A 12,253-nucleotide genomic window follows, 5' to 3' on the forward strand; every position below is an offset into this window, starting at 1 on the left:
CTTTGAAAGAGCTTAAAATTGAATGCCGCTGAAAACATAACTCCAGGTCCTTTAGCTAAGCTTGGCTTTACCATAGCATTCATTTCAGTGCATTATTTGAGTCTGGAAGATTAAGAACAATTTTGTAACAGTTTTGAAGAAGCTGCTGCATATTTTCTCTAATGCCAGCTACATCAGAAATACTTGGTACAAACGCATGCAAATCTAAGTTAAACTGACTTATAGGAATTACAGTGTTGTTTACTACGTACTACTGTCTCTAGACTGCTTTTTTCTTTTCTGTTATTGCTTATTTTAGGCACAAAGTCATGGAAAATGGCCAGTTAAGTGGTATGCTCCAGAATGTATGAATTTCTACAAGTTTTCTAGCAAAAGTGATGTCTGGAGCTTTGGGGTTTTAATGTGGGAAGCTTTCTCTTATGGGCAAAAACCATATAAGGTGAGTAGTTCTATCTGGCAGTTCTTTTACTGTAAAAATTCAGAGCAAATTTTAACCAACACCTTTCTTTTTATACCTGGAAGAGTAGTTACAGGTTGAAGAAGGTCTTAGTACCCCATCTTCAGGTTGGAAATTAGGAGAAATTTATTCTCAGAAAGAGCAGTCAGGCAATGGAATGGGTTGCCCAGGGAAGTGGTGGAGTCATTGTCCCTGGGGATGTTCAAGGAAAGGTTGGATGTTGTGCTTAGGGACATGGTTTGGTGGGTGACATTGGTAGTAGGGTGATGATTGGACCAGATGATCTAGGAGGTCTTTTCCAACCTTAATGATTCTATGATTCTATGATTCTATTCCAGGGAATGAAAGGTGGTGAAGTCGCACAGATGATTGAAAGAGGAGAACGAATGGAACGTCCTGAAGCTTGTCCAACAGAAGTCTATAACTTAATGAAATTGTGTTGGACATACAAGTGAGTGTGATGCGATGATCTCTCTTTTAATAGCAGTATAATTTAGTCTGCATAGTTGACATCCAGAAAGTATAATATAAGAGTATTTCAAAGCATATCATTTCAGCTGGTATTTAGCTTACAAACAACATGCAAAGGAAGGAGTCAGTTACACTTTCAAATGAAAATTATGTGAGTTGAGTTATTGAATGTACCGCAAGAATCTGATTTTACACAGGTGATCTATTTTTTGCTGGAACCTTTATAAATAAATAAATAATAATAAAAAAAAGTGTCAACAGAAACAATTATTCCACCAGAATGTCAGTCTGATGTATTTCAAAAAGAAAGTTTGAAATTAAGGAAACATTCCTTTTTCATTCTGGGTTGTATTTGGTTTCATTTTGGTTTCCAAGACTTTACTAAAATTTCAATCATGTTATCAAATCATTCCTCTATTGCTCAGTTATTAATTGTTTTGACTTTTTCTTCTCTCGTTTCTAAATATCTTCAGTTTGGATACCACATTGACTTCCTACTAGTGAAAGGCAAAACACCTTTCCAAGTTGTACCTAATGTTTAGGAAACATTTTTTTCTGATCAGCAACATTTCAAAAGTTAGAATTATGAAATACAGATAAGAGGGAAAAAAGAAAGAAAAAGGAAGGAAGGAAGGAAGGAAGAGAAAGAAAGAAAGAGAGAGAGAAAGAGAGAGAGAAAGAAAGAGAGAAAGAAAGAAAGAGAGGAAGAAAGAGAGGAAGAAAGAGAAAGAAAGAGAGAAAGAGAAAGAGAGAGAGAAAGAAGGAAGGAAGGAAGGAAGGAAGGAAGGAAAGAAAAAGAAAGAAAGAGAAAGAAAGAAAGAAAGAAAGAAAGAAAGAAAGAAAGAAAGAAAGAAAGAAAGAAAGAAAGAGAAAGAAAGAAAGAAAAAGAAAGAAAGAAAGAAAGAAAGCCCACCTAATACTCTCTTTTTTTTTTTTTAAATCAGTATGTTGCAAAATTTCATTTAAAATGTTTTACAATCTGTCATTTTAAACTATTTTGTTGAAGCTACCTTTGGCTGTAGAAAGGGTTCCAAAAAGCATCCGAAGTCCATTGTCACTTACTTTGCCAATTCACCATCTGGAGAGTACACGAAGAATATTTTCAGCAAAGGTCTCTGGGTTCCATTTCAGGCAGTGTGGTACTTCACCTTTAGGTACCTTGCTTCTTCGGTAGTTTTATTACACCAGGTACTCTAGAAAGAACATGGAGCCATAAAATAATTTCTGCATTTTTGTTTGTCTCAGATAATGCCGTAGCAGTTTTAGAGTAAATCTGTATCATTTTCATTGTGATTAGTAAGCATATTATCAAGGGTATTGGTTTTTATTTGTTTGTACTCAAATATCTTTAACATTGGAAAGAAAAAGAAAAAAAATAAAAATAAATCAATAATAAGAATGCTCAGGTCATGCAGTATAACTATCTCAATATGTAATGTATTATTGTCAGGTCTTGTCACTTTAATTATATTCTCCCAAATCAACAGAGGTGCAGATAAAGAGGAAATGAAAGCAATATGGCCATGTATTGTATGCCTAGGCTTCTCTCAGTAGTGCTAAGCTGCTCTGTATGACTGTAGTACCCATTGTAAGGCAGATAATGCCCTGTAAATTTTCTTTCCATCTTACTACTGAAGTACACAAAGTAGAAAATTAAATGGGGCCAATTTACCATATATTTCTAGTAACACCTTCATCAACAGAAAGTAGTAGGCATGACAATTAATTCACTGACAGGATGCTCTGTATTGTCATTTGCCACTTGGTTATCACTTGGTAGCAACATTTTGGTAGCCTTAAAGTGAGCAGCTTATAGGATCTGTCACTGAGATAAAGTCCAAGGTGTTGCAAGGCCAATGTACCTTTTCAGCTTCCTCCTTCCTGTGCAGTCATATTTGTCATCTTTCCACAGTGTTGATGACCGACCAGGATTCGTTGCGGTTGAGCTGAGATTACGTAACTACTATTACGACATTTCCCACTAACAACATGAAGAACAGCAGCTGCCTTGTGTTCAGCAAACATCTTCTAAGAAGCAGTTCAGTTTCCGAAACCAAGTGACTTGGATTTTTGTACTTCCACTTTCACCATATAAAGCTCAGAGCTAAGCCCTGTTTGTAGGTTTGCCTTTTCTTTCTTTCTTGCAGAATAGCAAGCTCCAAAATAAAGTTGAAAACATTGGGAATACAAAGTGAGCAGCACGAATATAAGTGCGGATGCTTAGACTTTTCCTACCTTCCATTTCGTTTTATTTACAGCTTTATAGGCTTTACATTTTTCCATCATGTAAAAGTATTTAAAGTCTTTCAGCCCTCTTCCTGTATTGTATTTGAGTTCAGATGGGGATTTAAATTCTTGTAAATAATTTTTTTAGCTCTTAAATAAACCAAGTATTGTTCCAGCTTTCCCCCTACCTGAGGAAGAATAGCATAAACACTTCTCACAGTGAAGGAAATTTGCTGTGAAAGTGTCAGTCATTTTGACTGACAGTGTGTTTGATTTTACCCCCAAGCTGCTTTATAACCAAATTGTGTGCTCAGTAATAATGTAAGCAGCAAGAAACTGGGAGATGAGAATTTCTAACATGTGGAAAGAGGAATCATCAGCTCCTAACCTTTAAGTGTTAACAACTCCTTTCTTTCCTCACCTCATGTGGAAGCCCAGCTGTCCATCAGGGTGTTGTTTCCTGGTGGAACCTGGGAACTCAGGGACTTGCTCTCACCTTGGGACAAAGTGTATCAGCACCTTAGACAATGACTCTGGGTTTTAGCCTGAAGTCCATTAAGTGCAGTTCCTGAAAAGGCAGCTGTGCATTGAAAGGTGAAGGAGCAACAACTTTTTCCTTTGTGTGGTCTGAGCCTTCTCTAGAGATATCTTTTCCGTGTACCTCTTTGGATATACCAAAGCTTCTTGTGTTTTGTTGAGTGACAACCATTTCTTTTTTCAAACCTTTCTTGAAAAGCATTTGTGAGAATTCACCACAGCTTGTAACCTCTGAAGCTAAGTTTCACTCCCAGATCAGATGTTTTAAAATAGGCTTAAGGATATCCAGTTTACTTTCATCCTTTCCTAAATGTTAGTATTTATCCTGTTATTAATGTTAGTGAGCATCTCAGGAAAAGGTGTTTGTCTTACCATTTTTTTTTAATGGCCCAAGTAGGGTTTCCAGTACTGTGTATGTATAGCAATGATAATTATAAATTATGTAACCAATCTCTATTCCCATTTTTTATCTATATGTGGTTTTTATCCAATCTCATTTTAAATATTCTAGAAATCAAAATTTCTGCTTGCGTATTCCCCACAAGCAGGCACATTACAGGCACTTATGTGTATCTCAGGATTCTACTAGATATAGAGATTTTAGAAGAATATGAAAAATAAGATTTAGAGTTAGATATACTTGTTGCATACAGCTGTTTAGAGCATATGTTTTTAATTGTTTGAACAGGGTACTCTTAGAGATACAGTGATTTTTTCTTTCCCTGGGAAAGAAATTGTGTGGGCAATTACAATGAGAAAGTGTGAAAAAATATGCATAAAATATGACTATAAAAATGTGGGATTTACTGTAAAACTATTTGTTTCTTTATACTCATTTTATGGTGTATTTAAAAAAAAAAAAAAGCCTGGTGATTTTGGTAGTTTCATTTTGGGGAATCCAGTGCCAGACACTTCAGAAAGCACAAGCTACTGAAAGATACTGAGTGCAATAGGCCATGTTTCAAATGTGAGTCAAACATGACTTATATTCAAGATAATTTTTTTATTATTACTTTTAGTAAACAATTTTTCTACATGAACAGCTTGCATAGATGTTTCCCATAGTTATATATAGTTGTTTTTTAGCATTATCCCTATTGCAGAGAAACTGTCAGCTTTACGTGTGCAATTAGTACATTCATGGGGATATCAGTCATAAATCAATTGCACAAATCAAAAACAATTGCACAGCCAGTGAGTGACAGCACTCTATTTCCCTGCAATATATATGCATATATGTTTTTTAAAATGTTACCTAGTAGTAGAAAACTGGAGGAATAGTTCTTCCCCTCTCTTCTGAGTGAAATGTCTCTTTTGGTGTTGCTTGATTGTTTTTAGCTTCACTGTTCTGTAATAAAAGTTTCCAATGAGGATATGAAGTATTTTGAAATAACTGGATTAGGTTTTTAAACTGAGATTAAAGACATTGTTTTAGAAACTCTGCTGTCTTAAGAAGAATCCTTCAGATTTAAAGTGTTTTCTGAAAAATGCTGATGATGTGCAGAGCTTGTGTATTTACTGAATTACTGTGGTTGTTGTAGAAAACTGAGATTCCCTTATTGACACTGAATGGTACCTGACAGGACAGATAAACCCACTAAGGCCTGAGGCTGCTTTTGGAACTACTCAGGACTAGCAGGAAAATCCCTCAAAATATGTGTGTTGTTATTACACCTAAGCCTTTCCAAGATACTGCATTTCAGTGACACTGTGCTGCATATGGGAAGTTAGAGGTGCTGGGAGCCAAGCTATCCAAGGATTTCTGCATTACGAGTATCAGCTGTGCAGGGTTTAAAGTCACATTAGTCCACACGGAGCCTCCCTTAAACATGCAGGCCACTCTTTTAGATATTCTGAAATAACAGAGAGATCTTAACTCTTTCATTTAGCTTTTGCTGCAAGGACAAGTCTCCAGGAAAGAAAAGGCTGGATGTGACTGAATTTGAGACTGAATAATAAATAACAAAGGCTAAGAGATAGACAACACCTCAAGCAGGTACTTCCAACTTTCCATTTGTAGGAATGTGCTATAAACAGCCACTGATATGAAGAGGCCTTTGTCTTTTTTGTATATGTATTTGATTATTATTCTTATTGTTGTTGTTGTTGTTGTTATTGTTATTAATTTTAGATTGATTCATATCAGAAATGACATTTGGCAGTATAGCCCCATAAGTAATTGTCAGAGCAGAGCTAAGGGGTAGCAAACCACAGCATGGAGGCAGGGGAGCTGGTGTGAGTGACTCAGGGAAGAAGAAGCAGGTGAGAACATGTAAAACCAGTTTTTCCTTAAAGGAAAATACAGTGTGTTTACAGTTCTGTAATTTAGGACTCAAATCTACAAATGCATGTTTATTTTTGAGAATGGGAGTCCATCTACCTTTTTCTATGCAGACCAACACAAACTGCACACGCACACACACAAAAAAAAACCCCTGCACCAATCTCCACCTACTTCAAACACTGTGCAAAACAGGGAAATTTAAGCAGAGAATGGAGGGTATCCATACATTTTATTTCTGGAATGATTGCAGTCAGAACTGCAGGTTTGATGAAGCGAGCATCTCAGAATGGCCTGAAGAGCCTGGTTTTGTGGTTAAGCAGCTCTATGACATGGCCCTGCCAGAAGGTGGCAATACTTGAACGCTTTTAGACTGATGCACTTGTCTGAGCATTTCTGGCCATCTCCATCCCGTCCTGGTTCTTGCTGTGTCTGTGCAGCACAGAAGAACTCGTTAATCTGTTCACTGCTTGCTGTGAAATGTACTCACTTGCTGTGAGTGTACTGCATGTGAGCACAGTTCATGAATGATTTATATCATAAATGGTTAGTTGTGAGTGATTAGCAAAGTCTTCTGAAACTCCTTGTGACCCTTTGTCTCTGATACCAAAAGTGGGAAATTCCAGGTAGCACGATACAGAATATATCCCACATCTGCACAGAACGGAGTGAGGGTGGCATCTGGCTGAGAGACAAGGAATGAAATGCACCCAGCGTGGGTGGGTGCATCTAAGGCTGCACAAGGATATTGCACTTTTGAGAGAGAGAGGGAGTGAGAGAGAGAGAGAGAGAGAGAGAGAGAAAGAGAAGAAAAAGGCTGTGGCTGTGCTGAATACAGGGCACATAGTCAGCAATTATAACTACTAGCTTTAAGTTTAGTGAGCACAAACACCCTTTAAGTCATGCAGAAAAAAAAAAAAAAAAAGAAAAAAAAAAAGATATTTTTTATTTTTTAAAGTACCATATGGTTCCTTACAAACACAGTGAAGAAAACCAACACCAGAGGTAAAATGACCCCAGATATTGAGGGAAAAGAGCCACTTCATACTCAGTATTACCCATTTCCCAGCGCTGTCCCAGCACTGCACAGCATGGTGTGATGCAAGGCTACAGCAAGACTGTGTTTGGTCCCCAGCTCTCCCTGCCGGGGCAGCCCGTGGGCCCAGTGGTGTCAGGCGATATTTGTCAGGCTGATGGGCAAGGCTCAACAGCCAAGTGCCTCCTGTTGCAGCTGCAGGCGGCTGGGGGCTGAGACTCAAACACCGTTACTGGGGCACCCAGACAACCTGTGAAGCTGTCCCAGGGGTTGCAGCTGGCTTTGGAGCTGGAAAAGGAGGGGAGGAATAAAGGCTGAGCATGAGCAATGGTCACAAAGGAAGAGTGTGTAGGGAAAGAAAATTTTTACCCAGTAGATTACTTAATATTGCTGGAAAAAGATGCAAGCCTATGGCATGTGCATCTTTCTTCGACTTTATAATTCACCATGAAATCCAGTGAAACAACAGAGCAACTTACTGCAAACCCAACTGAAAGCAAGAGTTGTCCAAGTATCTAGAGCTCTCAGAAGCCAAACTAGTATTGTGCACTGATCTCCAAATGTCTCCTTGCCTTGCCTTGCCTTGCCTTGCCTTGCCTTGCCTTGCCTTGCCTTGCCTTGCCTTCCCTTCCCTTCCCTTCCCTTCCCTTCCCACTCATGGATACATGACCCCCTGTCATGCAGGTGCAGCTACAGCTGCCCACCTGGCACACCCTCTGCAACCATGGGTCCATAAGCTCAGTGCTGGGCTCCGCACACCTCTAGCCAGCTCTGCGGTCACATTAGAAAGACAACCTGCAACAACAACAACAAAAACAACTGTGCAAAGGCAGGGACAATACCACAGCAAACAGGGTGAGCCACCAGCCCACGCTGCCATGCAAGTGTTACTTTACATGGATAGTCATTTATCTGTCCTACGGCATTGCCACCAGCAGTGGCTGCATTAATGCAAGTTATCTGTTCTTTCTTATTCCTGCTTTGTCAAAGCAAAGTAAAACTGTGCTGGTTTCAGCAACAGCAAGTCTGTTACTGCATGTCCATGTGGCAAAAGGGGTAGCAGAGGTCTTCAGTAGTTTGAAGATGTTGCTTTAAAACCATTACACACATGTATGTATCTGTAGTTTCTTATCTGTTTCCTACCTGTGTTAGATAACTCCCTGTCCTACTGCCTCTGCTCTTGCAGCACAGTCACAAAGATATATCTTCAGATCTTGTTCTAATTTGTGTGCAGATTTCATCAATATTATCAAGCATATTCTACCTGACTGTTGTAACAGGTAACATGCTCCAGTACCCTGAAGCAATGACCAGCTGGCAAAGAACTACTAAAGTTGGTCTTGAGTCAAATTTCTAGAAGATAGCATGAAAACTGCATGGAATGGAAGGGCTAGAGTCTGGGCGTTGAGGGGTATGTCCAGAGACACACCACAGAAACAAGCCTGCTGAGCTTTCCAAATAACAGGATTTAGTGGTTTTTTGTTTGTTTGTTTGTTTTGTTTTGCCTTTGTGTTAAAGTGGTTGTAAATTGACAGCATGCCTTGATCCAATGTTTCTTTCCCCCACAGATAATTTGGAGCCAATCCTTCTCCATTTTTTCCACAGTAATGACACATTTTAGCCATAGCTGGGTATAATCTCCTAGATTAGCAGCATTGTTCTATTTCAGCAAGTTTTCCAGTGTTCCCAGTATATCCCCCAAATCCAGCACTTTGCATGTGTAGAGCTACATAGCTCTTCTGGCAGCTTCCACCGGCCTTGTTGTTCTCATTACTGCACAAACACGTGCCTATCTTTCAACAGGAGTGCCAGCAGGCATCTTCGTCTTTCCCGCGATGTTCACAGGGGGAGGACAGTGCAGGGAAATGATGTACAACACACTCCTGCTGCCGCCATGGGGAAGGCTCCTAACCTCTTTCTCCTGGGATGGCTGGTTTGCTAGACAGTATGGCCTCTGTAAGAGAGCATACACAAAATGGTGCAGAAATTTAGTATTAGATGGCAGTGGTGTAAGAGGAGCCCCCCACCCCACCTTGCACTGGGCAGTCTCCTCAATTTTTGCAGGCTCCCAATGTACTAAAGCATAAATTGTTTTTTGTCTATGTGTTTGTTTGTTTCTTTTGTGTTGGTTTTGGTTTTGTGTTTTGTTCTGTCCTGCTTGCAGATGCGTTTTTGATGCTGCCATTGATACATGCATGCCTTTATTTTAAAATCTTAGATCCACTGTTATTACTGCTTCCCCAGGGGCATGTAGTAATCAGGTACTATTTTTGAACTCCTCAGTCAAGCACAACTTCCTTTTCATCTGTCCACTCTGCAGCTGCTGTAGGGAGTGAGCATGGCATTCCTCATCTTTTTGTGGTTTCTACTTATAAGGAATAGGCAGGACAAGCAGTGGTTCTTGTTGGTGCTGGAGTACTACACAAGTTAGATTACAGGATAAAGTAGATTGAATCACGTCTCAGAAATTCACCCTCCAGTGTCACACTGTACCCAAGTTAATGCAAACCAGAACTCACAGTACACAAGCACAAGTACAAAGCTCTCAGTCTGTTCCCTAAGCTCCCACAGCTTCTTCTATGCCAACTATGTATACACAAAGAAAATAAGAAGAAAAAAGAAGGAAAAAAAAAAAAGAAACTAATATTACAATACATCAACATACAACACATCAACACATCCCTGTGTTTGTTTGCAGAACTTTATGGGGACTATTCCTTGATTCATTTATAAGGAAACTGAGGTCTTAACGAAGAAATAATCAAGGTTCTTGAGGACAGTCCATGTCTTCCTTTCCTCCAAAATGACAAGGTCCTGAGCTGCTCAAAGTGTGGCAAGAAGGAATGGCACCAAACACCACACCAATCCTGAACATTGGTACGGCTGTAAGATGGCTGGTGCTTACATCTTTTGCTTGAAAACTGTGTTATCTGGTGGAGCTGGTATGCCTTTCTGCTTGGCCACCAAGGGGTAGTGGGACACTGGTGATTACTACCCACCATGTGTTAATAAGCCCTTGTAAGAGATGGAGCTGGAGGGTGGAAAGTACTGGAAGAACCTCAAACCCATACCTTGGATAACACTATAATGCACACCAGCTGTAATCTCCACATAGAGCTTTGTTCTGGGGAGAAAACCAACCAGGCCTCCATCCTAGGAAGAGCAGGGGACCTCCAGAGAAAGGAGTTAAGGAGCTGTGTCCAGGCCCAGGCCCAGGACACTGCCAAACAGTACTGCAGACTCCCAGACATGTTTTCACCAGAGCATCTCAAGAGCAATGAGTTGAATAGAGCCACTTCAGGAACAATACAAAGTGTCAGGAACAACAATCATAGCTCTGAAATATTAATACTTGTTGCAATTACCTGCTGACTGCATTAAAATAAGGAATGGTATAACACCAAAAGCAGATCTAGGTGAGAATGTTCTTCCATTGTTACATAAGTGAATTACCTTTTCTTTTGTGGACAATGCCCTGCTACCTGTTAATCTACACGTACTTTGCTTAAACTGTTTTACAGCACATGGTGTACTATGCCAGTGTTGCTGCCACCTTCAATGTGTTTTATCTGAGTTATAAAAAGCCAATTAAAAAGTGGGCATATGGCCTTTATTTTTTACATATATTTCAGCGCTATTTTTTCCATCTTAGTTTGTGCATTTCATCCTGTTTTGTCATCTCAAGTCTGAATTACACAGAATTTTGTTTATTGCCAATTAAGGTAAAGCTTTAATGATCAGTTCTGGTACTGAGAAATAAAGACAAGCAATTGAACAAACACTTAAGGAAAGCACCCCAGCTTCTCCTTTGACACCTCTCTTGCCCCCTTCCTGGTCTCCCATCCCCTCAAAACCCTCAGGGAGGTCATGGGCAGCACAGGAGGCCACGGTCAGTCATCACACTTTATTCACTGTCCTTGAGGTCATGAACTCTTCCCCAGCTGCCAGCACACTGAAACCAGGGGAAATAGTGATGAGTGACCCAGGCACGTGCTAGGAATATGTGAGGGGGTTTAACCTGGGGGATGGGGAAAAGCAAAAAGCAGGAACTGGTGTTATTAGGACCCCTACCATCCTCCCAAGGTAGTACCTGTTGCATCCTATGCCTCACAAGGGTACTCTTCAAGGTATGGTAAGGTACTGCTGATGAGCTGTCTGCCACCAGAAACTGCCACCATAAAATGCCAGCGACGCAATAAAAAGACAAGCATGCATTGCTCCCCAGGGCAAAAATAACAACAAAATACAAGTGTGTTTGGAGGAGAGAATAAAAATAATGAGTGAATATTTGAAGACTAACCTACTGTTCACTTAATTAGAAATGAGAAGCCATGTGATAGCAGTGGGCTATTTGGCCCGTAGACTTTTCTCCAGAAGGTTGTCTTGTCCTTGGATTGAGGTGCTTTCAAGCCCTGCTGCACAGCAATCAAAGCACCATTGAATGGGAAACCTCCCCCACAAACCCATCATCCAGTGCCCACCCCATGCATTCCCACCCTGTCAGATTTGGTGAGCACAGACACAGAAAGCCAGTTGCATGAGATATTTATTTGCCTCTCCTCCCAAGTAATAGGGGAAGAAAGTCCTTGCTTTCCTAAGCAGTTTCACGCCTAATGTGTCTTGTCGTAAGTGCCTGCTCCCCTGTAGCCACCAACATAGCCGCTGTTGTCGGTCAGGTCCTCACGGCCAGCAAGACCCTTCCCTTTGCCACTCTCATCAAAGCGCTCCTTGTGACTGCCGGTGTATTTGCTAGTGTCCGTCAGCCTCTCGACCCCACCAACCTTGGTGGCTTTCTGCAAGAAAGGAGACCAGCAGGAGACAGCCAGCATTAGGAGTGAGATCACAAATAGGCTCTTCTCTACATGCAAGGATAGCCCTTGGGACGTGCGGTCCCACGGCAGCTCCAGGTGCACAGTAGGCAAGGAAGCTCCTACTCACTGTGGTGCCAGCGCTGCCCGGCTCCTTCCCCTCGATGAGACCATACAGAGCCTGCAGTGCTTCCTCTGGTGATTTGCCCTTGAAGCGCTTACCACAGAGTTCCTTCATGGCCTGCTGGAACTCAGCAAAGGTGATGGTGCGGGCACCCTTGGTCCTACAGCCAGGGGAGACCAAGAGGAAAGTTACCTTGCAGGTGGGTGGCAATGGGATGGGAAAACCCCAGGGCTGCCCCTTGTCTGAGAGCCTGGTTGCCATCTCCTCTGCCCACCCAACAGCACTGCCCAATGCCCCTCGCTGCCACGCTCAC

The 12,253-nt window shown here is 41.0% G+C and overlaps 2 protein-coding genes across 7 annotated transcripts in view; one reads left to right on the forward strand and one right to left on the reverse strand.

Moving 5' to 3' along the window:
• The window catches only part of SYK (spleen associated tyrosine kinase), a 58,167-nt gene extending 54,028 nt beyond the window's left edge, over positions 1-4,139 (forward strand). For all 5 annotated transcript variants that reach the window (XM_080575132.1, XM_080575131.1, XM_080575133.1 and 2 more), the window contains 3 exons: positions 299-439; positions 796-908; positions 2,841-4,139. In XM_080575132.1, the coding sequence (XP_080431258.1) occupies positions 299-439; positions 796-908; positions 2,841-2,913 (327 nt within the window). In that variant the 3' untranslated portion in view covers positions 2,914-4,139. The remainder of the gene's footprint in view (positions 1-298; positions 440-795; positions 909-2,840) is intronic.
• Positions 4,140-4,358: 219 nt separating this feature from the next.
• LOC308186141 (tubulin polymerization-promoting protein family member 2-like) overlaps positions 4,359-12,253 on the reverse strand; it is a 100,461-nt gene continuing 92,566 nt past the window's right edge. For both annotated transcript variants that reach the window (XM_080575150.1, XM_080575151.1), the window contains 2 exons: positions 11,947-12,100; positions 4,359-11,801 (listed from right to left, as the gene is read on the reverse strand). In XM_080575150.1, the coding sequence (XP_080431276.1) occupies positions 11,619-11,801; positions 11,947-12,100 (337 nt within the window). In that variant the 3' untranslated portion in view covers positions 4,359-11,618. The remainder of the gene's footprint in view (positions 11,802-11,946; positions 12,101-12,253) is intronic.

Source organism: Anser brachyrhynchus (genome assembly GCF_964034855.1).
Source record: "Anser brachyrhynchus genome assembly, chromosome: Z".
NCBI lineage: Eukaryota > Metazoa > Chordata > Aves > Anseriformes > Anatidae > Anser > Anser brachyrhynchus.